Here is a 27,890-nt window from a genome sequence, read left to right as displayed (position 1 = left end):
TCGGTGAGCAAGAATGCTTCGGGGCTGGGCTGTGAGCTCCCAGGGCAGAGCCCTACTGCCCGCTCTCTGATCAGCTCGACTTTGCTGCAGGTTGGTTGTGACTGAAAGGAGACCACTGTGAATTAACTAGGAGGGAGAACATCAAGTTGGAACTTTATTTCACCCAGCCACAGAGGGATAAAACGGCATTCTTCTCTATTTAAATTCTATCCCATCTTCTTGTTCTTCCACGCAGGGCTGCTGACAGAGGTTGTCGGGGCAATTGTGCCAGGTGTGGAGATTCTGCCCACCGGTCAATTGACCTCACTCTCAGATGCTGGCTCTGCCCCTGTCTCTTGAGGTCGGCCCTTGTACTCGCAAGACTTTATGTGCCTCTGTAAGTATAGTAAAACTCCATTAATCTGATGTTATCATGCAAGAAGAGAAAAGTGAAGCCACCAGCTGACAAGATGAGACTTTTTCCTGACATCATAGGTTCTTTATTTGCAAATACAGATAATATTTGAAAGGAAATAAAAACTCAGAGGCTCAAATGCATCCAGTAAATTGAAGGAGCAGTGACACATGCATCCACAAGTGAGTGTAGCTGTATGAAGCCCTACCTGTTTCCCTAGGCAAAAGCACAGCAAGGGTTATAAAATATATGCCTCCTTCACGTTATCAGGCAACTAAAGATAATCATATTATTCTCTTTTGCAAAGTCCGTACACTTCAATGTTGTAGCAAAAAAAAATAATGCAATTATAAAGTGAGGCTAGAGAGGAGTTTCTCATAAAATTCCTGTAAGTATAGTAAACAAAATTTACATCACATCACGTGATATTCCCTTATCAATCATTTAAAAAAGATTTCCTTAAGCAGGCCTGCCTTTGTATTACTTCTTCTGCTTTCCATCCTTATCATTAAACTCAGAGCTACTAAACACTAAGGATTACTCAATCTAGCCCTGGCAACATATAAACAAACAGAAAACTCCTATTTGAAAGCCCTGTTGCAAAGCACAGTTAATGAGTAAACAGAAATTACTGACTTATAAGAAACACTGTCACCCAGAAAGAGAATTATCAGAATAGCTTTGTCAAGTGGGAGTAACTGTTTAATATAACTAGCCCATTTTGGAAACAAAAAGTCAATTAATTTACTTTCTCTCTCCTGCCTGTGGCCAGTCTGTCTTTCTCTCTTGTCCCTCTTTGACCTCTGGAGGTTTTTATTATTGTTTTTTCCCCATTAAGAAGTTCAGCATTCAGTCTCTTGACTTCCCTTATTTTCACATGTGTTCAGGACCCAGATGTCACAGTTTATTCAAAATGTCAAGAATCTTTGTATGAAAATTGATGACGTACGTTTTAAGGTACACATTCGTTATCAGAAAAGCAAACTGCAGTAGGCCACGAGTCACATTAGTTTGTCCATTTTCTGTGCTAGTTGAGAAAACTTGTGAGGAAGACTCAGAAAGGAGTTTGAATTCTGCGCACAGCTTTATGTCGTCCGTAGAGATTGACGGTGTCCCCATTAGGAGTCTCACCATTTCTCTCTAGGCTGCTCTGAACGTTCATGGTCTTAGTTGTATTATATCAGGATATTTGGACCATGGGGAGAGGGGATGATGAGATGTTAAGGAAATACCCGTGGCTGCATAAACTAAGAAAGAGCATCAGAGAGACTGAAATCATGAAATTCTTTCATTTCTACAGTTGGATTCACTCCATTAACTGGCTTCCAGGGGCGTCCAGGACATTTGGGGGAAGTTGTTTCTGGAAAATCTGGAATCAGTTTAAATGCAAGGCTATTTGGCTCTATCTGGATGTCAGGGATCCAATCATCATCACTCTCTGTGGGAGGTGGTAGTGTATTAGGCATCACAGTTGCAACGAGATCTGAGTCCTGTAAGTTAGGAAAGGTATTGGCTACACTTGGCTGGGCTAGGGAAAGGAAGGGTGTTGGCCCTTCTATCTTCTTTTGTACCTGTGAAGAAGAGGTAGTACTATCTTCATAAAAATTTGCCAAATACTCTGTTCTCCAACCATCGTGCTTTCCATTGTTTTTTCCTCTATTTTTATGTTTTCCGTGGCCATGACCATGCTTATGTCCATGGGCTAGGCCATGTCCCCCTTGATGTCCATGACCCCTTTGGTGCCCATGGCCAAGATCATGACCCTTTTGGTGTCCATGGCCTTGGTCATGCTCATGTTTATGGCCATGGCCAAGGCCATGTTTTATTTGCTTTCCATGGCCCCAGCCATGCCTATGAGTGGGTCCTTGTTCTTTTCCTGAATCCCGCTCTTCATCTTGTACAGGTGCCAGGAAAGTGTGGGGTGGACTTACGATTGTTCCTTCTTTAGTTTTCTCCACTGGTACTGATCGGAAAGGTGAAAAACCTGGAGGCCTTTTCATCAGTGTGGTCTAAACAGGAGATATTAAGATGAATGCATTACTGTGAAAACCACACTATCAAAGAAGAAAGAAGGGACAGGGACCTGGCAATGTTATCTCAGTTTACAGTGGGTCATGTCTTTGCCAGATTTTAAGTACTATATTATAAAAATAATCCAAAAAGGATGAAAATGAATAATATTTTTCCTTTTTTGATTGATTTTATAATTTGTAGATATTGATTCTTTTTCTTAATAATACTCTAAACTACAGAATTTTTTATTTATCTGGAAAAACTGGATGGTTAACTATATAACCTCTAGGGTACTTTCTAAGGCTATGATTCTCTAAAGCCATGGCAGATTACTTATTAGTTGATGCTATTTCTATTAGCACAATTACTGCTTTTATCCAAAAAGGCCCTACCTGGCTTTAAGAATGGAATACATAGGCAGCATATACCACAATCACTCTGTTGAACTGAAACACATTAGAATATATATGTTCATAAGCTTGAAACACAGCCTTTGTATAATGTTTGTATTAGAGTATATACATACCTACACATGGCGAAAACCTAAATGAGGACAAAGGGAGCGGAGGCAACTTGCATTGAAGATATGGATTTGTGGATTGTTTCTACCTACACTTTCACTACCTATGAGGACGTGGCAGTCGGAGGCACTGTTTGGTGATGCAAAGAGCATGGTCTTTGAAGTCAAACAAGCCAGACCCTACTAGTTACCAGCATCTTGGTGAACAGAGTGGGCTCTGATTTGACCTAGATTTGAATCCGAGCACCACTAGCTTCACTTTCCTCATGTGTAAAATAGGCATGATAAAAGCACCTGCCTCACAGAGTTGTCAGGAGGAACGTATGTGTCAGGTCCTCAGTACAGTGCCTGGGAGGGAGGAAGCACTTGAGAAAGTTATCATTCACTTTAGGACTTTAGCATCTTCGTAATTTTTCGTGTCTCAACATTGACAGTGGGGAAAGTATTACTTACCTCCCAGGGTTCTTTTAAGAATTAAAAAAATGATGCAAACTAATGCTTCTCAAACTTGAATATGGGTATGACTCCCTTGGGGACTGTGTTAAAATGCAGCTTTTGATTCAGGAAATGTGGAGTGGAGTATGAGACCTGTGTTTCTCCCAAGCTCCCTGGATGTGCTTCACTAAGAGAGCCTGTGGACCCCTGGGGCACTGACAGTGTCTGAGAAGTGATTAAGAGGACTGCTGCTCTCCTTTCTAGTCATAAAAAAAAAAGAGATCAGCACAGAAATGTGAGAGCTCTCCGCATTTTAAAAAGATAGTCCCCCAATTCACTTAAATAGTGGTTCATTTTCAACCCCAAAATATGATTTTTCAGAATGAGCATAACTAACCCAAACCAACTGTAATTAGAATCATACCTGTCCAAGTGATTGACAGTTGACAGTAGGGTAAATTTTTTTCTCCCAAGGTACCACGTAAACATCAGCTTTACAGTTTAGAATTAGCTATCCACGAAAACAGAAGCCAAAAGAGAGAACAGTGTTATTCATGAGATACATAAACAAGCATAAAACGTCATATAGGTTTCCAGGGAATAAGTAAGATGGTTGCGTTACTACTCACACTATGTTTATTGATCTCACAACTTTTCGTCAACTCTTCATTACTTTCCTTAGAACATGTGGTTTCCCTGGCCGTGAACACAATAGAATATTTTTTTCCAGCTACCACCTGGAAAATGAATTAGTACAACATAGGAGCTTAATTAATACTGTGTAATAAATCATACATTTTACCATAAGGGCTTTTAGGGGAGAATATTGAAATTTTAATTATACATTGACCAAGTGAGAGCTACACTCAAAAAGCACAAATATTTGACAACAAAACTTTGTTTGTACGCATGTTAAAACACTTGGCTATTGGTTGGGCTCGTTTCCTTTTCTAAATGGGAAAAGAAAACCAGGCTATAATTTTTATTTTTATATTTTTCTCAGTTTTATTGTTTAGCAGCTGCAAAATTCACTAGTAATTCTAAGCCTCAAGTCATAATATATAGACTCTAGGAAGAGTAGGAAGTAAAACTTAAACATTTCCTTTAAACACAATCTTATTGTCCTGCCAAATCTTGAATCAGAGAAATACTGAGTTAGTACCACTATAGAAATTATGTGGATTAAATTATGTGAATAGGAAAATGATTTGGATTTCTAGCTTGCTTCTCTGAGTTTTTTAATATTAAGAAATTATTTTAAGCTCTAGCACTCTAGCAATATTTTTAATCATTACACAATGCTGTCTTCTGTTAACAATTTGTGGCCCAATTTTTTCCTTTTTTTTTTTTTTGGTCTAGAAGAGGCACACTTTATTTACTTAAAAAGTAAAAATCATTGTGTGTGTGTTGTTTTTTTTTAATACACTGACTTCAACAAAATCCCGAGCACAGTTTTTTTTTTAAAGCCTTACAGCCTTTATATACTTGAAAAACACACTTTATAAAATGTTTTAAAATTATATATATAAATTTAAAAGTTAGGGACTTCCCTGGTGGTGCAGTGGTTAAGAATCTGCCTGCCAGGGCAGGGGACATGGGTTCGATCCCTGATCTGGGAAGATTCCCACATGCCGTGGAGCAACTAAGCCCATGTGACACAACTACTGAAGCCCACGTGCCTACAGCCTGTGCTCTTCAACAAGAGAAGCCACCGCAATGAGAAGCCCACGCACTGCAACAAAGACCCAACACAACCCAAAAAAAAAAAAAAAAGTTAGTTGATGTGGCTCAATTTTCAGGCTAAGTTATTCAGTATTTCATTCGAGGATTTAAATGTGTGTGTGTGTGTGTGTGTCTGTGTGTGTCTGTGTGTGTGTATGTGATGGACTGAATGTATCCCTCCCAAATGCATATATTGAAGGCCTAACCTCTAAGGTGATGGTTTTAGGAGGGGGAGCCTTTGGTAGGCAGCTAGGTTTAGATAAAGTCATGATGGTGGGCCCCCATGATGGGATTAGTGACCTTATAAGAGAGAGACTAGACCCCATTCTCTCTCTGAAATGTGAGGACACAGTGAGAAGGCAGCCATCTGCAAGCCAAGAAGACAGTCCTTACCAGGGAAACAAACTGGCTGGTTTTTGGACTTTCCAGCCTCCGGAACTGTAAGAAATAAACTGCTGTTGTTTGTCACCTAGTCTATGGTATTTTGTTATGGCCGCCTAAGCAGACTAACACTGTGTGTGTGTGTGTGTGTGTGTGTGTGTGTTTAATATTAAGTAGCTATCAAAAAGAATATATCACATATATATGTTGACCTGGAGGGTTGACTGTTATTGAAAAAATAAAGTTATAGAGTGATAGTATAATCCCATTTTTGTAAAAGCAAATCATAACAGTCTTTCCGCTCTCTATGTTTTCTAAAAGCATGGAGAAATTATGGTGGGAGGAGGATGAGGAGAGCGAAGAGTCACAGGAAGAACTAAACTCCTCTACATTTTCTGGCATCATTTTGCTAGGTAAGCACAGCTAAATTTTTAGGACAAATTTGGTAATTAACTTTGAAAACTCCAGATATGTATAAGTTGGGCAGGAAGGTTTGAAAAGCGTTTTAGAGTCTATACTTCGGTGATCATGAATTTTGTTGCTTATTTCAGAGTATACTTTAATCCAGTTTGTTTGACATTACAGTTGATCAATGTGATGCCGCCTAAGAAAGCTGACAGTATATGACACAAACTGCAGCTGTTGGCTCAACACTATTCCAGGTCCAGAGGGCAGGAATAAAGTAGACCTAATAACGTCTTCTGTTCGAGGGCCTCAAGATCGCATCCACATTGCCATTCTTATCAGGTGCCATTCTTATCAGAAGTCTTCCCTGTTTAAGCCCATCCTGCCCAAGTTTTGCTTTTAAGGTAGAGAACACTATGTAGCAATATAAGTTCCAAATGCATTAAAACATTTAAATTAAAGAAATAAGCTGGAAAGATATAAAAAACATTCATCAGTTCTCAGGATGATGAAGGCTTTTTGTAGGTGAAAAGCAGAGGAAGGAACCAGGAGGAAGGGAAAAATGTCTAAATTTGACTAGACAAAAATGAAAACTGATTCTCAAAAGTCACCATAAGTAAAGTAAAAAGGGTAAACTGGGAAGAATATGATGTAGGGTCAATATGACCAATATTTAGTGTTGGTCATAGAAAGCCCAACACTAAAAAACTGGACAAAGGACATGACCAGATCTTTTGGAGAAGTTAAAATGGTCATTAATCCTGAAAAAAGTTTACCTTCATTAATAACCAAGGATACGTACGTAAAAAAACAATGCAACATCATTTTTAACCTTGCGTGTTTGCAAAGATGAGAAACAGCGATGACACCTGGTGTCGGCCAGGTGTGGGAAACATGCAGCTTCAATCACTGATGGTAGGAATATAATTCAGATCAAGACCATCAACCAGTGTCTTACACCCAGGTGGTGTGAATGTAAATTGGCATAATTGCAAATCACTTGGTGATTTGTCAATTTGCATCATAAGTCTTAGACATCCACATATTCCTTGACATTTCTAGGACTTTGTCAAAGGAAAAATTCTAATGTGCACACACAGATCCTTGAAGTGTGTTCATCTGTGCAGAGGCAGGGAGGGACATTGACAGCAGCGGGGACAGAGGCAGTAGGGACACAGCAAAATGAACGGTATATAACAGAAATCGCAACCATTCACATGTGCAAACGAAGGATTTAAGAAATGTTTGGTATCTGAAATATGAAACCAACCTGGAACAGACATGCACCCAAATAGGACTAAACATGCGAAGCCAAGGCAAGACTAAAATTGTAAAACAAATCTAGCAATTTGGCAGATTGGTCATTTGGAGATTGGCTACTGCAAATTCATTATGGTAAGTTGATTTCCAATAATAATAAATTGGCTGCTCCCACTAAGGCTGCCTTGAGTAACCAAATTGCTCTCTTTACATGCAAAAATCAGTAAAGAGTCACCTCTTAAAAGTAAATTTGAAATTCTCACAATATTCCAGATTAATTTAGCAAATGAAGGGATGTCATTCCCTTTCAATTCGTAGCATAATCTATTGTGGTTCCCCTTGCACCCTTAGCGTAAACAAACACACACCCATTCTAGTGTGTCGACTCATTTACAGAAAGAACTGTGACTACCAAGACTAGTAGTTCACGCTTGAGAATGAATGGTTCTCTCCTGACAGTAACTCTCTGACATGCAATATATGGTGGAGTACAAGATTGTTCCTGCATCCTTAGGAATAAAGGAATTTCACAGAAAAGCAGAAATATAGAGTGAGAAGAAAAGCTGACACAGACAGGAGTAGTAGGCATTGGTAGCTCCTTCAAGTAAGCCTAATGTGGGTCACATGTCAGTGAAATCAGTGAAAGGAGTTAGCGACTAGGACAGGAATAAGTGCCTGAGTAGGAGAGAGATCAAGTGTCAGTTTTATTTTAATAAAATAAACAGTTTGTTTAGGTCCTTTTTTCCCCCCCAGTTATAAAACTACTACAGGAAACAAGAAAGATGAAAATAAACAGCCCATTGTGCCATTACCTAAAAGCTACCACTATGAATAATCTGAGGTATTTGTTTCTTTTCAGTATTGTTTCCTGTACTGTTTTATTTTTGGTTTTTATTTATTTATTTTCTTTAGGCTGCACAGTGTGGCATGCAGGACCTTAGTTCCCTGACCAGGGATTGAACCCGTGCCATCTGCAGTGGAAGTGCGGAGTCTTAACCACTGGACCACCAGGGAAGTCCTTAAACTTTTTAAAATAACACAACTGAGTACAGAATGTTTATTCAATTTTATGGCCTCTTTTTTTTTTTTTTTTTACTGAAATATAGCTGATTTACAATGTTGTGTTAATTTCTGCTGTACAGCAAAATGATTCAGTTATACATATATATACGTTCTTTCTCATATTCTTTTCCATTATGCTTTATCACAGGATATTGTATATAGTTCCCCGTGTATGGCCTGTTTTTTCGCTGCATATTATAACATAAGCATTTTCCACATCAAGAACTCCTCACAAAGATGATTTAAAATTGCTGGTTAATATTCCATTGTACAAATATACCAGACATTATCTGATCATGTCTATATTGCTGATCATTTTTATGGCTTACTTTTTTTGCTTTTGTAGTTAGAGCTGCAATGAATATCATTGTATTTAAAGACTCCTTCTATTTTAGATTTCTAGAAATTCAATTACTTAGCCAGAATTATAAACTTATTTTTAGTGAGATTTTCTTTGTATTGATAGATTATAAAAACCATCTTGGTTTGCTATAGGAGTTTGGTTCTACTTTGATTACTTTTTTTAGCTTGTATTTAGGGAAGCCCGTTTTGAGGTTCCATAAAAGGAATTGTCCATGAATACATCGGTCATAGGCTATTGGAGTTAGAAGGGATTTGGGCTCTTCTAATCCAGCCACTCATTTTACAGATGCTGTGTGAGTCTGAATGACTGCCCAGGATCACCTGGGATGCAAGTGGTGGATGCTGTGGCAGAGCTGAGTCTCCTGACCTCCAGACCAGGATACTCCTTATCCTCTATTGACAAGCATGGACAAGAGAGATGAATCCCCAGAGGCTACATTTGTAGGAGAGAATGACACCCCAGGCAGGGAACAAATGACATGAAGATGAATGTGTGAAGAGAGCCTGGGGGACGATTGGCTGATGTGGCTGAGCGCAAGGCATGAAGTGATGTTAGAATGAGAGATGAGTCTAGAAAGGCAGAGGATAAGTCTCGCTTTTCCTAGCCCTGAATTTTATTAATTATATATATAATCATTGCTAATATTTATATAGCACTTTAGATTTTGAAAAGTGATTGACATACATTATCTTTTTTAACCCTCACTGTAGTCCTTTACGGATAAAAGAGACAATATTTTAAATGACTTGTCCAAGATCACACACCAAGCATGCAGCGAGGTTGGGACCTGAAATTCAAGTCTACCAAATCCCATTCACCAGATATACTGTTTCCCAATCCAGAGCCAAGATCAGTGGCAAAATTAGTAAGCAATTTGCAATAGATAATCACTATTTTTGTAGCATAATTTACAGACCTGCACTGTTGCTTTTTCCACAGTGTCAATCTTGAAATAGAAGGTTCCATTATTCTCTACATTAAGCTTTGCGATGGAATGTTCCAGAGGCTCCTCCAGCTCTGGGCTGTTGACAGGTATAGATATGGGACAGCCAGCGCAAATCCTGGTGGGTGGTTGTACAAAATCCTCCCCTGAAAGAGGCAGGTTTTATATCAGCGTGTGCACTGAAGGAGCCGTCTAGCCTAGTATTGTACCCTTCCCACATGTGATCCAGCATCCATTTATAGAGGGCCACGTGGCAGCCCAAGGCCCAGCAGTGAGTGGGTGGAGGTTGCCTGTCAGACCTCCAACTTACTGTCTCTCCTCTCTTCCTCTCCTAAAAGCCAAGTGTGTGTAGGGAAACTTTCAATCAGAAGGTGTTAGTTAGTGACAATCAATAGGCCGCACTTTTCTTAAGTTTTTGCATTTTTAATGGAAACTGTGAAAAGCAATGCTTAACGTAAAGGAATGATCTTCTAGTGGGAAAATTCTGGTGAGCAGGCAACTTCCATAATGCTTTATATTGTACAACATATACAACTATCTTCCAAATATGAGAAAAGCCAACTCTTGGTGTAAGAAATACTGACTTGACCTTAAACTTGCACTATCGCCCTTTCCCCACATTATAACATGTAAGGGAAAAAAATCTTTAATTGAAAGGATTTTATTCTGAGTAGTTAAAAATGAGATACAGCTTCCCCAATTCACAATATCCGATGCAGGGACAGCTTGTATATAACAAAGACCAGCTGACATATCTGAAGGCTAGCTTTGCCCAGAAAACATAAATTTTCCCTTCTGTCACCATATTCCCTTCTGCCACTTGCCAAGCAATCTCAGCTTCACCTGCTGCAGCACAGCAGGGCAGAGATGGGGCACAGTGTTCCTAGTAAGGTCTGTGGGTCATGTAGATTTTGTGGCATATCATGGGAACCAAAGCACAATATCTATGGAAAGATTTAGCCAGTTGTCTGGGACTAACATGAGCACCAATATGTATCATCCTGTACCTGGATAAAGGTCACATTTCTGCGAGAAGGAAGCAATTCTTAGCTGGATATCCACGTATGCTTTATCTGTACATTCACCGATATTCTGGTTTTTAAAAAGCATATAAGAGCATAAATTAAAAACGTTTTTTAAGAATCTTTAAACGACTAGTAAAATTAAAAATAGGATGTTGACTTTGCAAATCATCACGTGGAAAAAAACAAAACATAGTCTATTTTCAAAAGATAGAATAATAAACAATGAAAAAGTAGTACCAACACCAACAGCAAATACATACACACAAACACACAGAAACATGAAAAAAGATGACAAGAATATCTAATGTAGAAATAATAGCCATACAAGTGAATGGGTAACATTTTCTTTTAGCAAGACAAGGACTTTCAGATTAGGTTAAAACCAAAATCAATGTACTACATCTTCAAGAATAATAGCATGTAATAAAAAAGATAAAGAAAGATTAAATATAATGGATGAGCAAAGCCACAAGAAGCAAATATGAACAAAAAAGGAGCTAGAGCATTATTAATACTGGACAAAGTAAAATTCAAGGTAACAACTCATAAAGGTAAAAGAAAGATAATTTTAGTTTTATCTAAAAGCATGGAATCAAAATGCATAAAGCAGAAAACATATAGAAATAGAAATGGATAAAAATAATTGTGCTGGGAAACTCCAATATATAACTATTATACAACAGGCAAAATGTATAAAAAATAAATAAGGTCATAGAAGACTTGAATAACATAATAAAGATTTGTTGAAATGGTATTCTCATATGATACACACGATTTAAAATGATACTCTCATAAGTATGATGCAAATAATATTTCTAATTGCTTTTATACTAGGTTACAAGAAAGTCTCAATAAATTTTGCAAATTGAAAACAATACAGGCATGTTCTTTGACCTCAGCACCACAATGAAACAAAAAAGTCCGTAAAAATTAATAACATAAGTTTAAACAAATAAACAACCAAAAAGTACTTGGAAAAATAAACACACTTTCCTAACTAAAATCTTCATTGATAAGGAAAATAATAAAAAACAAACTGAGAAAAACGAGAATTCCACATGTTGCCAGGGCAGCACTCAGAGTTAACTCCCGGCTTTATACACTTCCACAATTTAAAGAGAGGCAAAAACTATCAAAACACCCCCAACCTCAGTGTTTATCTCAAGAAGTTAGAACAAGAAGAACAATAAACAGCCTTAAGGAAAACAAGAAGGAGGAAACAATAAAAATAAAAGCAAAGCTGGTGAATTAGAAAACAGAATGCACTAGCATTAATAAATAAATCCAAATAATCATTCATGGGGTAAGGAAAAATAATCAAATGCATAAAAAAGGAAACCTAACAAAGTATACAGAGAAATGTAAAAATATAAGAAAATATTATGAACAAGTGTATGCTAATTTAAATCTCAAAGAAAGACACTTTTCTGGAAAATATAAATAACCAACACTGACTTAAGAACAAGAAGAAAACTTGAATGGACCAATGACTAAAGAAGAAATGGAGAATGCTATTACTACTCTCAATTTACATCCCATTTTTCACCTCTAAACAGCATAGATGTTTTATAGATGAATAATTTTAAAAATTAAAGAAATATATACTGTATTTCCATGTTATATAAACCACTTCTGAATACAGAAAAACTACCCAATCATTCTATAAAAGTATATTCTGGATACCAAAACCTTAAAAAATAGAATGCACACACAAACACATACCCAGAAAACTGTTACACCACTTTCACTTATAAATGTATACGTAGACTGCTTAACTAAACTAGAAATAGAATCCAAATGCATATTTAAAGAAAAATTAACACTAAACAAGTAGAGTTTAGTTTAGGAATCTAAAGATTACTATTAGGAAAGCTGTCAAAACAGCATAGATTAAATTAGAAAAATATGATATTTCAATACATATTCTAAAGCATTTGCTAAATTCAACACCAATTCCTTATTTAAAAACAAAACAAAACTCTTTAAAGAGGAGGAATGTAAGGATGTTTCCTTAACATGAGGAAGAATATCTACCGGGATCCCACAGCAATATTATACGTAATGACAAAATTCTAGAGGCTTTCTCAATAAAATCAGGAATAAAACATGAATTTGTGTGATCACCACTATTTCAAAAAATATGTCTGAAAATTTGGATCAATTCATTGAGACATGAAACAAAAAAATAAACATTGGAAAATAGGAGATAGTATTATTTGCATAAGGTATTATTATAGATCTAGAACAATCAAAAAAAATCAATGAAAAGACATTAGAGTTAATCAGAGAGTTCAATAAAGTTTCTGGATATAAGGTAAGCTAATCAAAATGTATACATTTGTAGGGCTTCCCTGGTGGCGCAGTGGTTGAGAGTCCGCCTGCTGATGCAGGGGACACGGGTTCGTGCCCCGGTCCGGGAAGATCCCACATGCCGTGGAGTGGCTTAGCCCGTGAGCCATGGCCGCTGGGCCTGTGCATCCAGAGCCTGTGCTCTGCGATGGGAGAGGCCACAACAGTGAGAGGCCCGCGTACCGCGGAAAAAAAAAAAAAAAAAAAAGTATACATTTGTATATAACAATAACTTGTTTAAAAGAGAATGAAAGGAAAAGGAAAAAAAAAAGGATTTAATTCCTAATAACAATAACCAAAAACAACAAAACAAAACCTAGTAATAACTTTAGTGAGCATTGTTCTGAATATATTTAAGAAAATCACACAACTTTAGAAATATAAAATAAAACTTGACTACATAGAGATGTATACCAAGTTCTTGATTAAAAAGACTAAATATAGTACATATGCCAATTCCTCAAATTAATTTAGAAATGTAATGCAATTCCAATCTATGTGACAGTGTAAGTTTTTCTTCCAAACCTCTTCTAAGATTGGTTTTAAAAATACAAACACTAGAATAATAAAACATGTATTCAAGCTTACTATGAAGCTATGGCTGTTAAAATACGGTAGTGTTGGTACAAAAACAGAGAACAGATTTTTTGTAAGAAATTATTACGGGATAAAGTTTGTTGCAAATTTTGTTGAAGGAAAGACTGTTAAGGTATCTGGTTATTCTCTTGAAAATATCAAGTTAGATACCTCACAAGATACATCAAAATTAATTCCATATAGTTTCAAAAGCTATATTTGAAAATACTGACCATAGACAAACTAGAAAAAAAAAAAACATATAGTGACTGCTGAGCAAGTTGTAGAAAGATTCAAAAGGAAAATATTGATAGATTTATTCACCTATAAACAAAAACTATTTGTAAGTCAGAAATACCATAATGAAAACTAAAAAGTAAATAAATGAGAAAATATGACAAAACACTGATACTTTTAATATATAAATACTATTTCTAAGTCATTAAGATTTATCCCAAAAAGAAATGGGCAAAGGATGTAGAAGACAATTCATAAATTCAACCCATAAATTTCTAATGAATGTATGAAAATATAATGCTTAAATAAATGCATATTAACTATGCTATTGATTGAGAAAATAAAAACTAAAAATGTTTTTGTCTATGAATTTAGCTGAGTTAAAAAAATACTGAATTCTATCAAGGGTAAACATTGCTGATGGAATGTAAATTGGTGCATTTAGCAGTTAACCTATATATATATCAAGAGTTTTAAGAGCTTTCATACAATTTTACACTATGTGTAAAGCCAGGACTTTATTCTGAGAAAAACAACATCAAACAGAAATAGCTGTATTCTAAAAGATGTTTGGTGAGTTATTAATTATAATAAAAATGGAAACAACCCATTTTCTTGGTGGGTTTTGAACAAATGACCAAAAGTAGGAAAGTAATTTAAAAAATAATCTATGGTATCTTCACTAGGATATTAAAAGTTATTTTAAATGTTTATCAAGAGTTCTAATGACATAGAAGAATTCTTAGGTGAAAAAAGTGTAGCATGTAAAATAATTACAACTACAAAAAGGCAAAAAAGAAAATCACTCAAAATTGCCCGTATTCCCCACCAAAAAAGACAAGAGGGAAATACATTCAGATAACTTTGGGTGTTTGGGTATGTGGTGCAACATTATTTTTTTTTCTTTGTTTCTGCATTGTCTTGAAGCTTTCTATAAATGTATATTTCCAATAAAGGAACACACATATAAGAAATGTACTCCAATAAAGATGTTAAAAAAAAAGTCATGTTTTTTAAAGGTACAGGGAATACCACACTTATAGTACCTTAATTTTGGATGGGGAGAAGGATGCTGGAGATAGCTCAGAAGTTCTCAGTATTATTAGCACATTTGGTTTACCTGAGAAATTTTTAGATCATCTGACTCCAGGGACTCACCCCAGACCAATTAAATCAGAATGTCTGGTATGGTACTGGCACAAAAACAGAAATATAGATCAATGGAACAGGATAGAAAGCCCAGAGATAAACCCACGCACATATGGTCACCTTATCTTTAATAAAGGAGGCAAGAATATACAATGGAGAAAAGACAGCCTCTTCAATAAGTGGTGCTGGGAAAACTGGCCAGCTACATGTAAAAGAATGAAATTAGAACACTCCCTAACACCATACACAAAAATAAACTCAAAATGGATTAAAGACCTAAATGTAAGGCCAGACACTATCAAACTCTTAGAGGAAAACATAGGCAGAACACTCTATGACATACATCACAGCAAGATCCTTTTTGACTCATCTCCTAGAGAAATGGAAATAAAAACAAAAATAAACAAATGGGACCTGATGAAACTTAAAAGCTTTTGCACAGCAAAGGAAACCATAAACAAGCAAAAAGACAACCCTCAGAATGGGAGAAAATATTTGCAAGTGAAGCAACTGACAAAGGATTAATCTCTAAAATTTACAAGCAGCTCATGCAGCTCAATATCAAAAAAAAACAAACAACCCAATCCAAAAACGGGCAGAAGACCTAAATAGACATTTCTCCAAAGAAGATATACAGATTGCCAACAAACACACGAAAGAATACTCAACATCATTAATCATTAGAGAAATGCAAATCAAAACTACAATGTGATATCATCTCACACCGGTCAGAATGGCCATCATCAAAAAATCTACAAACAGTAAATGCTGGAGAGGGTGTGGAGAAAAGGGAACCCTCATACACTGTTGGTGGGAATGTAAATTGATACGGCCACTATGGAGAACAGTATGGAGGTTTCTTAAAAAACTAAAAATAGAACTACCATACGACCCAGCAATCCCACAACTGGGCATATACCCTGAGAAAACCATAATTCAAAAAGAGTCATGTACCACAATGTTCACTGCAGCTCTATTTACAATAGCCAGGACATGGAAGCAACATAAGTGTCCATCGACAGATGAATGGATAAAGATGTGGCACATATATACGATGGAATATTACTCAACCATAAAAAGAAATGAAATTGAGTTATCTGTAGTGAGGTGGATGGACCTAGAGTCTGTCATACAGAGTGAAGTAAGCCAGAAAGAGAAAAACAAATACCGTATGCTAACACATATATATGGAATCTGAGAAAAAAAAAAAGGTCATGAAGAACCTAGGGGCAATACAGGAATAAAGACGCTGACCTACTAGAGAATGGACTTGAGGACATGGGGAAGGGGAAAGGTAAGCTGGGACAAAGTGAGAGTGTGGCATGGACTTATATATACTACCAAATGTAAAATAGATAGCTAGTGGGAAGCAGTCGCACAGCACAGGGAGATCAGCTCAGTGCTTTCTGACCACCTAGAGGGGTGGGATAGGGAGGGTGGGAGGGAAGGAGCCGCAAGAGGGAAGAGATATGGGAACATATGTATATGTATAACTGATTCACTTTGTTATAAAGCAGAAACTAACACACCATTGTAAAGCAATTATACTCCAATAAAAATGTTTAAAAAAAAGACTTAAATGTTCAGTATGTTCACTGTTGGATGCTGCAACTAAAAAAAAAAAAAAATCAGAATGTCTGGGGGAGTGATCTGGGAATAGGTGTTTTTTAAATCTAGGCTAGTGCTTCTAAGGTGCAACATGCCCTGAGAACTACGTAGGAAAACCCTTAAATCAGTGCTTTCCAAACTTTAATGTGCAGATGAATCACCTGAGAACCTTGTTAATATGCAGATTCTGATTCAGTAGCTAAGGGTGGAGTTGAGATTCTACTTTGCTAAGAAGCTCCCTGGTGCTGCTAATGCACTTTGAATAGCAAGGCCTTAAATCTTACCAATTGTGGGCAAAATATTTCATTTCTATTTCATGTCTTTTAATTACTGTAACAACTCTGTGATATAGGTGCTATTATTCTTCACGATTTTACAAATGAGGAAGTGAAGGCTCAGAAAAGTTATACCAAATCTGATTGGCTTTGTGACTCCAACCAGCCTTTGCAACTCTCTGTGTTGCAAAGAGAAAACTTAACTGGGGGTTTATAAACAGATGCAGCAAGATTAAAGCTAGATAACATTTAGGCCTATATAACCTCAAACGGCTAAGCATAAAAACAGAAGATGTTAACAGATGCTTAAAAGGCCAGACTCAACTCAACCTGACAAAATTAAATAGTGGCTAGAACCTATGTGTTTAGAGGGTTCCTCTCTCTCTCTCTTTCTCTTTTATACTATTTTCTAAAATTCTGGTAAAATATATATAATATAAAATTTGCCATCATAACCATTTTTAAGTGTATAATTCAGGGCCATTTATTACATCCACAGTGCTGTGCAACCATCTCTACTATCTATTTCCAATAGTTTTCATCACCCCAAACACAAATTCTGCAACCATTAAGCAAAATCTCCCCGTTCTCCCTCTTCCCAGCCCCTGGTAAACTCTAACCTACTTTTTGTCTCTATGAATTTGTGTATGTTGGATAATTCATATAAGTGAAATCATATACTGGTTGTCCTTTTGTGTCTGGCTTATTTCACTTAACATTTTCAAGGTTCATACATGTTGTAGCATATATCAGAATTCCATTCCTTTCTATGGCTAAAGAATTGTTATATGCATGTCACATTGTGTTTATGCATTCCTCTATCGATGAACATTTGGGTTGTTTTCCACCTTTGGCTATTGTGAATAATGCTGCAATGAATATTGGCATATAAGTATCTTTTTGAGTCCCTGTTTTAAATTCTTTGGGGTATATATCTAGGAGTATAATTGCTAGGTCATATGGTAAGTCTACATTTAACTTTTTGAGGAACTGCCATACTGGTCTCCACCATGGCTGCATGATTTTACATTTCCATCAGCAATGTACAAAAGTTCCAATTTTTCCACATTCTCCCCAATACATGGTATTTTACAATTTTTTAAAATTATAGCCATCCTCTAGGTGTGAAGTAGCATCTCATCTGTGGTCTATACTTACATTCCCCCTGATGGCTAATGACGTTGAGTATTTTTCATGTGCTTTTTGACCATTCGTATGACTTCTTTAGAGAAATGTCTATTTAAGTTGTTTGCCCATTTAAAAATTTTGTTGTTGCACCGTGGAAGTTTTTTATATATTCTACATATTAAGCCCTTTTCAGATATATGATTTGCATATATTTTCTCCCATTCTGTGGATTGTCTTTTCACTCTCTTAATAGTGTCCTTTTTACTTCCCCCCCATTTATGAAACAAACACATGCTTGATTAGAAACATTGGGAAGTATTGAAGAGTTTCAAAAAGTATAAAAAATCAGAAAAAACAGCCATAGTTCCAACTAAAAGTTAGCCATATTTTATATTTTGGCATATTTGTTTTTCATCACATTTTATGTTTACATCTACTTTATGTACCTGAGTAAATCTGTATGTGTAATTTTGTACCGTGCTTTTTTTTGTTTTTTACTTAACATACCGTAACCATTTTACTAGGTCACTAAAATCTCTGCAAACATAATTTTAATGGCTGCACATATTCTACTGTATGGATATACTGTAATTTGCTTAACCATTCCATATGTTGAAAATATGTTATTTTTAATATTTTCCTTTTAATAAAAAGTCAAAATTAACATCTTGCTGCCTGGATTTCTCATTTTCTTCCCATATAATGGACGTTGAGAAGTAGAATGACTAGGTCAGTGGTCCTCAACCTTTCTGGCACTAGGGACTGATTTCGTGGAAGACAATTTTTCCACAGATGGTAGGGAGTGGTGGGGTGGGGGAGATGGTTCAGGCAGTAACACGAGCGATGGGGGAGTGATGGGGAGCAATGGGGAGCGGTGGGGAGCGATGGGGAGTGCTGGGGAGCGATGGGGAGCGATGGGGAGTGATGGGGAGCGATGGGGAGCTGTGGGGAGCCATGGGGAGTGGTGGGGAGCGGTGGGGAGCGATGGGGAGCCATGCGGAGCCATGGGGAGCGATGGGGAGGGATGGGGAGCCGTGGGGAGCGATGGGGAGGGATGGGGAGCCATGGGGAGCGATGGGGAGGGATGGGGAGCCATGGGGAGCGGTGGGGAGTGGTGGGGAGCTGTGGGGAGTGATGGGGAGGGATGGGGAGCGATGGGGAGCGATGGGGAGCGTCAGATGAAGCTTCGCTCACTCGCCCGCAGCTCCCCTCCTGCCGTGTGGCCCGGTTCCTAACAGGCCTCAAACTGGTACCGGTCCACGGCCCAGGGGTTGGAGACCCCTGGACTAGATGAAGGGACTTGCAGCCACCCCTTGCTTAAAGAACAGCCTTCTGCTAAAATGCAAATAGCCCTGGGAAGGTCATCATGCCTTATCATCTTAACATGCACTAACTCCTGCCACTTTGAGATGCTCTCTTTTAACATAATTTTGGTTCAGGTAATAAGATATCAACCTGGAAAGGGCCACTAAGGGAGAGAGACACAGGATGTACTTATTAAAGATAAAAGTAGGGGAGGGAAGGTGAAAGAACAAGCAGAGACAAGTTGGAAGTGAAGGAGTGTCCTGGGTAGAGCTCGGGAGCCTTGTAAGGACATTGAGCACACGGGGAGGAAAGGAGACAGGAAAGCGTGAAGACATGAAAAGACAAACTTGACCGTGGCATCATTTTGTCTCAGGCTATTCCTAGCCTCTGGTTATATCTGTAAATGCTTATTGCCAGATGTACAGACTCTGACCAGCTGGGTAAGCAGCTTGACCAATGATGTGAACTGTAGAGTCTCAAGTGAAAGTGAATGTGAGCTGCGTATGTCATCAAAAATTTTAGTGACTGAGACTTCCTCCACAGCTGAGAGTTCCCACACCTGTAAATACTGGACACAAAAGGCTAAGAACTTTATGATTAGATTTTTGCCTACTTACACCATTTGAAAGGGACTTGCAGTCTGGAGTTAAGAATAGAAAATTCTCCTTGGAACAATTAGTCTGCACAATTGAGTAAGTAATTTCATAGTTCCATCCAGCCACCACCTGAAACGATTTTGGATTGAATATTTAAAGGGCAGTTTAAACATAATTCATAGTGTTAGGAGGAGCTTAGTGTTAGGAGGAGCCTGATATTTCATAAGTGCTCAAAAATACAAACTATTATTATTACTAGGCAAAAGTCATTACTGAATAAATATTGAGCACATTATGACTCTCACACCCTTCAACACAACACACACACACACACACACAGCTACACATCTGAAAATGAAAAGCAATTTATAGATGGAGTTAATGTATTTCCTTAAGTAAGACCTAGCAATATTTCCTCTGCCAGGCAACAGGGAAAAAATGATCTGTTGAATTTTGTAAAATATTAATAATGCTTTTCTAGATGGATAAAGAAAACTTTGGAGCTGGAGTGGCCTTGACCAGTAGCTCCTTAGGTTCCCAGACTGCCAGACAGTAAGATTTCTCCTGCTTTATCTAGGGTGGGTCCCACCCTGATAGCTGGATATGGACAGAACTGAGGAGAGCATGCATCTTGCATGAAGGCAAGTCGGAAGGTCAATTAAAAGCAGGAAATGCTACTGACCAAAGTGGGTCCCTCATAATTAGAGGCTGAAATCCAAGGGGCCCAGTCAGTTGTCAGTAAAGTCTTCATGAACTGAGGCAACAGAAAGGACCAGATTTACAAGTATTTGCTTTTTTCTCTGCTGAAATGGAAACCATAATTTAGAGGGTACCCAGCAAGCTCTGCCAACTTTTTTAGGTACAATTTAATATTGGGGGGCCATGTTTGCCTCCTAATAGTTAGGTGATGAGAGAGTCTTCTTAAAACCCTAAGGCCAGAATGACTTTTCCTTTTTACCATCTCTAGGAGAACATGCAATGCTGACCACCCATTCATTAAAAACAAATCTCCCAGGAAGGGGGTCCGATTAGGCTCCCTTTCCCCATTTACATACTGCAGTATCCAAATCATTGTGCCTGAAGAGAAAGGCTTTGCCTCCTGAGCTAGTCGTATGAGAACATGAAAGAGTTCCTCACCACCACCTGTGGAATCATATGTTTTCCTTGGCCAAAGGTTTATTTTAGGTAATGAAACCCTAAACCATAAAGATCTAACAAATTCTAACAATACTATGACACGGGAAAAATTAAAGGACAAACCTGTCTTTGGGCCTTTTTTACTTCTTTAAGATCAAAGAGGTGGGAGTGATCAGTGTTGTTGTTAAAGTGTTGAATGGCATGTCTCAGTACAGGTTCCAAGTCGGGGCTTTCGGTTGATATGGGGTGCAGGCAGCCAAGGCAGTCATACTGGGCTGTCACCAGGGGGCCCTCGGCTTGACAAAGAGCAAGCAAAAGGGCAGCGTTAACAAGCAAAACCTGCATTCACATACATTGCCCTAAATAAGTCAGATAATTTGGAAGGCCCTGATATGCAAACTTTCCAGTAAGTCCTAGTATGCCCTGGAAAAAGAGAACACAAGACTGAATGATAGGGAAGACCTATCATTCACTTAGGGACATCTTATATGCATCCTATTGTGCATAATTATTTTAAATTTATTTTAAAGTCATTTTAAATTACAGAAGTGATACACGAATTTATCCTCATAAAATTAAAACATTACAGGTGCATTTTTATTTCTTTTTCAGTGTTAACCAAAGCTCCTTGAAGCCGGGAGCAGGATGTAATACATTTTGTATCAATTCAATCCAACAAACATGTATTTCGCACCTGCTATAACATGCCCTGTGTTGAGCATGGCTGCGTGGATGCATTAATTCGTTAGTAATGGCCACTGTCATGAAGGAGTCAGGAAAAGTCAAGGGGGAGAGACCGAACTGGAGATGGATGATTTCAATATAATTCAGCAAGAGATTGGAAAGGCAGGAGCCCAGAGTGAGCCCAGGGAAGCCTTTCCTGAGGAGAACAGGCTGAGCTAAGAAGGGTGAAGAGCAGTCAAGGTCAACCTCTCAAAACAAGGTGTGAGGCCTGAGGAGAAGGGAGGGACGGCTCCTGAGGAATAAGGATGAGGCAGGCACCGTGTTGTACACACATCTTAACCAGAGCTTATAGCAGGAGGCAGGGAGGGGTGGTCTGAAGTGTGAGCAGTCTGAAGGGAGGCCTCTGCTGTGGAGTCTGGGCTGTGCTCTGTAGGCAGGGATTCTTAACTATTTTCCTGGGTCATAGGCTCCTTTGATGACCCTAATGTAAGCTATGGCGCCCTCTCCTGGAAGATGCACATACTCACAACCTTCTCCACTTCTGGGCATTCCTAGACCCTCTGAGGTGAATTGAGAATGGTCCCCTGTAAGAATGGGGAGCCACCGAATGGGTTTTAATAAAATGATGTAAAATATTTTAAAAAGGAGAGAGTCTGTGTTAAATCACCACTGTTCATGACACACAGCCCTGACTCCCTGGTCAGTAGCAGTACATGTGGCAAAAAGGGGAAGAAATGAAGGAGTCCTGGGCCCCTTGGCCCTGGGGCTCTCACAGCCCGAGGATGTAAGATCCCCCAGTCAGCAGTTCAACGCAACCCCCCTTGCAACTGTTTCTCGGCATTCTCTCCATAAGTTTGTGTCAGGAAATGACATATTGTGTGAATATTCATAGCTTTCCCCCCTCCTTTCCTTGTAGAAGTTAGGTTGAATCAGGGTAATGGGCAAAGTTAAAAAACTAGAGGGAAATAAATAAATAAATACTGTTGAAATAATATTTACATTTTTTCCGAGAAAAATATACAGACCCTTTGAATAAAATTGTTTCTAAGATGGTTTCTGTTAAAACAAAACAAAAAAAAAACCTAGAGGGGATGACATGGGAAAGATGAGAGAATTACTGATGGGAAAACAAAACAAAAAAAGATGAACACAGGAGGTGAAAGGGAGAGATGGAGAAAAGCCCAGAGGATGGTTTGCCTGACCTCAAGGGCAGCTCCCACTGGTGTAGGGGAAGCAATGGAGCAGCCTTTGAGGGTGAGATGAGCAGGGAAAGACGCAAACTCAGTTTTTCTGGGTGACAATGATTTTCCACCCTGCCTCAACATTTCCAGAGAGATTTTTAAATTAAAATGTTTCAAATTTTGAATTCTGAAACATATCTGGCCAAAAAGTTTTCAGAGAAGAGATTGTGGACCTAGCACTAATTTCTGAAGGTGTGGCAAAGAGCTTTTTCTCTCATGGTACATAACGTGCCCTGCTCTGGATAATGTTAAAATGTGCTTACGAGATAGAGCTCTTAAACCAAATAATAAAAAGCTACCCCTATCAAAAGATTTTAATTACTTGTGATTTCTGTTTTGGACTATTTTTCTTTGAATGCAACTTCTTGCAGGAACGGAAACTCGAGGGATATAGTTTTTGTGGGTACCATTTAGGGGATTAAGGCTGGAATAGAAGGACCACTACTACAGTGGGGTTCAATAGCATGGCTGAGGATGCTGTTCTGGAGCTTAGGTACAAAACGCTATCATGCAGAAGGCCAGTTCCAGGATGGCTTTTGTGACTGACTTCACCTAGATGTGCCCATCCTTCTGTATGTGGCACCTCTGCCACAAGAGGGAAGGAGCTAACAGTGGTCATCTGTTGAGAAGTTTCTCCATACTTAGATTCTAAAGGAATATCGTTTATGGAGGGTCTATTCCACCAACTCTGCTAACTGCTAGCTGTGGGGTCTTGGGCAAGATATTTGACTGCTGTGGGCCTGTTTCCTCATCTGTGAACTGGGGATATTAACATTTGCCTCATAGAGTTGTTCTGAGGAATAGATATGTTAATACACATGAAGTGATTAGAACTGTGGCTAGTAATAAGGGCTCAATAAATGTTAGCTATTATTACCTTTTCCTTGATTATCATTAATACATTATTATGATTACATCTTCAGGTGTATCATCTAGTTTCATTCTAAACAATTGTGCAAAGTGGGAATTACTGTGATCTCCTCTTATAGGTAAGGAAAAGGAAAGCCAAGAAGGTGAGAGCTTTGAAAGATTCCAGGCCAGATCTGACCTCAAAGCCTGTGCTACTCTCACTCTAGGACGCTGCCTACAGTTGAAGCCAGTTCTGCGGCTTCTCATCCTTTTGCACACACCTAATACAATGCTGCTCTTGAGGAAGAGAATCAGGATAGCGCTGAGGGGCGTGAGCCCGGCCCCACCTCAGGACTCTGCCGCTCCACCCCCTCCAGCGCCCCCGCAAGGCTGCAAGTGGTATTGCCACTGCTGCCCTCCGGGAAAGAGGGGTCTTTGGTACCACACAGAAGAGGTTCATTTTTCCCCAGGGCAGCACCACCAGGCACAGCAGCTACCTGGAGTAATCTGGCAGGTCTGGGTAGCCACGGAGAACTTCATATTCCCCCTCTTTGCCACCGTCGCTGTGCATTCCCCTGTAGCCTAAGAAGAAGAAGAAAAAAGGATTAAAAAAAAGATTTATCTTAATCTTTCAAATGAAAGCCACCTAGTACTATTGCTAAATACGGCTTTCCTTTATAAAACCTTGTCAAGGCCTTCCCTGGTGGCACAGTGGTTGAGAGTCTGCCTGCCGGTGCAGGGGACGTGGGTTCGTGCCCCAGTCCGGGAGGATCCCACATTCTGCGGAGCGGCTGGGCCCGTGAGCCATGGCCGCTGAACCTGCGCATCCGGAGCCTGTGCTGCGCAACGGGAGAGGCCACAGCAGTGAGAGGCCCGCGTACCGCAAAACAAAACAAACAAAAAACAACCTTGTCGAGATTTTTTATGTTTTCTAGCAGAGTTTTGAGACACAAGAATGAATGTTTTGCAGCCTAATCATTATTTTATACAAGCCACTGATATTCGTGAAATATTGGAGGAAAGGCAGTTTAAATGGCGAGGTTTTAGAGTATGAACCTTTGTGTTGTTTTTTTTTTTGCGGTACGTGGGCCTCTTACTGTTGTGGCCTCTCCTGTTGCGGAGCACAGGCTCCGGACGCACAGGCTCAGCGGCCATGGCTCACGGGCCCAGCCACTCCACGGCATGTGGGATCTTCGCGCACCGGGGCACGAACCCGTGAACCCTGTATCGGCAGGCGGACTCTCAACCACTGCGCCACCAGGGAAGCCCTGAATCTTTGTTTTGAGCCCCAGAGATATTTCTGTTTCATCAAGATGCACACAGTGCCTGAGAACCAGCCTGCTAAACTGTCCTCTTGATTTACCTTTCAATTTCAGTGTTCAAACTGCATACAGGAAGCCAGGGTTTTGACATTGAAGAGGTGGCTCCCTGGACTGGGAGGAGAGTGGCTTGCTTCTCCCTCAATTACGGCCCAGCAAGAAGCTGTGCTGTGCCAGGGCAGGGTAGGCGTTAGGTTAAGACAGCCCTTGGTAAACTTGGCCGAGAAAACTAGAGGCTCGGAAACTGTCAACACACTCACAGCTTGTGCAGAGTCATTGTAGTCACAATCCTGCCAGGTTTTGTCACTTTGAACAGGACAGTTGCCCTCCTTGATTTGGTACTTGAAGGAATAAAACGTGTCAGGATCATCCTGAAAAACAGCAACCAAAGATACGTACGGTTCATCTAACTGACCCAACGGCAAATCATTTGAGTGGGATCTGGTGCAGTTATATTTGATCTTGATTTGATTCAATGAAGGCAAAAACATTTATTAAAAATATTGAAAGTTTATAAATATTTACTTGGAGGAATGTTAATATACTATTTACAAATATATATATATATTTAAATTTCAAAGTAGATCCATAGTTTTAGCCCATTTTTGTAGAAACCAATTTATATGTAAATATATATAAAATTTTTTTTTTTAAGTCTGGAAAAGTACGCAGCAAAGCTGTTAAAATGTGTGTCTTTCAGTGGTGGGAGTACAGTTCTCTTTCACTTTCTTCTTTCAACAAACATTCCTGAATTGTCTATTTTTTTGAACAAACATTATTTTTACAGTTAGAAAACAAACCAGAAGCCTTTTTTTCATTAAAAAAAAAGTAACAGTTATCTGGATAGTGGGAATAATTATGGGTAATTTTAGTATTTTTATGGGCATTGTTTTGTTTTCTATTTAGTATAGCATGACGTGAAATAATAAATTAAACTTTTAAAGTATAAAGGTGCTGATTTAGATGAGCCTTCAGATGCAACGTCCTGGTGTGTCAGAACAGCAAGGGACTTCAGAGGGGATGTTGTCCATCTTCTCAGTTTGCAGGTGAGAGAAAGGAGGCCCCAGGTAGATGGTGTATGCCTTAGGCAGCCTCCCCACCTTGGAAAGGCAGAGCCAGCTCCGGATGGCAGGTCTCCTGACTCACCAGGCAGTGCTCTCTCCACAGTGTTTGCATTTGGGAGATGATGGAATCAGACAAGATAGACTCTTCTAGTTCCTCCTAGGTCTCAGATTTTAATAAAACCTAAGTGGTCATGGTACAGGCAGTCCCCACACAGCAAGGTAGAGATAAAGAGTGATTCTATGGACATTTTAGAATAAAAAACCACATTTGCCATGGATGTCTGCCAATAAAGACTACAACCATACTAGAGAACACTAGGACTCACAGGACTGCACAAATTTGTGAAACAGAAAGGCCGGACTTTCAGAAGACAAACAAACAAAAACATATCTACTGGGCTTTTTCCTTTTTCCTTATCATATCAAATACCTGGGGTTTTTTTCCACCAAAGTAATCAATTGCTTAACTATCACAGAAACACAATGTTTTATAGTGAAATTCACTCAAACAAACTATATTGAAAAGATTTGTAATTCTTGAAGTCACATACCCTGTCAGGGTTTGTCTCCATCCTGAGTGCATCGATCATTGATTTTAAAAAAGTGCTAAAAATCAAGTAGAACATGACTGTTACCTTGATGCATTCAGCCATATGGACTTCATGGCAGGTATTTTGTCCAATGCAGTTGAACCAAGTTAGTCTCATTTCTGACTCCTCTTAGACAAACCTTCCCTTTCCCCTAGCTTAATTGAGGTATAATTGACAAATAAAAATTGTATATATTTAAGGGGTACAATCTGATGAACTGAAACACATGTATATTGTGCAATGATTACCACAAACAAGCTAATTAACACACCCATCACCTCACATACTTATATTTTTGTGGTGAGAATACTTAAGATCTAGGCTTTCAACAAATTTCAAGTGTACAATAAAGTATTATTAGCTATAATCACCACACTCTACATTAGATCCTCAGGACCTATTCATCGTATAACTGAAAGTTTGCACCCTTTGACCAGCGTCTCCCCATTTCCCCACCTCCCAGTCCCTGGCAATCGCCGTTCTACTTTCTGTGTCTGTGAGTTTGAACTTTTAGACTCCACACATAAGTGAGATCATATCATACTTGTTAGATGTACCCCTTTAAGAACCCATTTCCCACCTGAGGTCTGGAGGTCTTCATATTGTTGTCTAGGACTGGTCACCCAGTAAATCCTGCTGCTGCAGCCTGACCGAGTTCCTGGATTCTCCCACTCTGCACAGTCCCTTTAAAATTTCTCCATCTACCTTTGTTTCATTTCACCCTAGGATATGCTGCTCTGATCACCCAGGAGGAGTCATACCTTTCCCCTCACCCCCAGGCCAGAGAATGGTGTTGGTCTTTTCTAAGAGCTGTAAGCTTCCCTTCGATTATCAGTTCTTTGGTGATTGGGGTGCGTGTGTGGCGTGAGGCCTGGGCTCCAAGTGACAGCACAAATCCCCAGTGACCTCAAGGTTAAACACAGCTCACTCACCGTCCTGATGACCTCAGTTACGCGGTACAATACAAATTGGTTGCCACTTTTGTTTCCACTGTTATATTTCTTCAGAGCAGTGTCCGCAGCTTGAAATACATCCGGGTCGTTGCAGTCGATTTCTTGCGAGGAATCCTGGGTTAAACTTGGTAGCAGCCTGGAGCAAAGAAAAAGGATGGTGATTAATTTCATGATTTAAGTCTCCCTCTGGGAGTTTCACGAAGAATTGGGAGCCAATTAAGATGCTGATTTTAACTATCTTCAGCCTCTATTTCCTCCTGGGCTCTCCTCTCCCTGCTGCCTCAGTGCTCTGGGGGCCTGGCTAAT

The 27,890-nt window shown here is 39.0% G+C and overlaps 1 protein-coding gene across 4 annotated transcripts; it reads right to left on the bottom strand.

Annotated features, from left to right (window-relative positions):
* Positions 1-27,890, bottom strand: KNG1 (kininogen 1; the record flags this gene model as incomplete). Of its 4 annotated transcripts, XM_079922091.1 has the most annotated exons (11): positions 27,564-27,890; positions 25,238-25,348; positions 24,156-24,240; positions 21,008-21,180; positions 19,769-19,876; positions 10,507-10,591; positions 9,473-9,645; positions 3,992-4,099; positions 3,787-3,873; positions 2,326-2,403; positions 1-374 (listed from the first exon to the last, which is right to left on the bottom strand). In XM_079922091.1, exons 1-11 carry the CDS (start codon positions 27,753-27,755, stop codon positions 294-296), a joined length of 1,281 nt encoding a protein of 426 aa, XP_079778217.1. In that variant the 5' UTR covers positions 27,756-27,890. The 4 variants fall into 4 exon arrangements, with proteins under 4 accessions (XP_079778217.1, XP_079778214.1, XP_079778216.1 ...); XM_079922088.1 differs by lacking the exon at positions 1-374 and having other exon boundaries at positions 1,642-2,403; XM_079922090.1 differs by lacking the exons at positions 1-374; positions 27,564-27,890 and adding an exon at positions 27,212-27,438 and having other exon boundaries at positions 1,642-2,403.

The sequence above is a fragment of the Stenella coeruleoalba genome (assembly GCF_951394435.1).
Source record: "Stenella coeruleoalba genome assembly, chromosome: 5".
Taxonomy (NCBI): Eukaryota; Metazoa; Chordata; class Mammalia; order Artiodactyla; family Delphinidae; genus Stenella; species Stenella coeruleoalba.
Note: the sequence above shows the minus strand (reverse complement) of the source record. Positions and strands in the feature narration are given on the sequence as shown.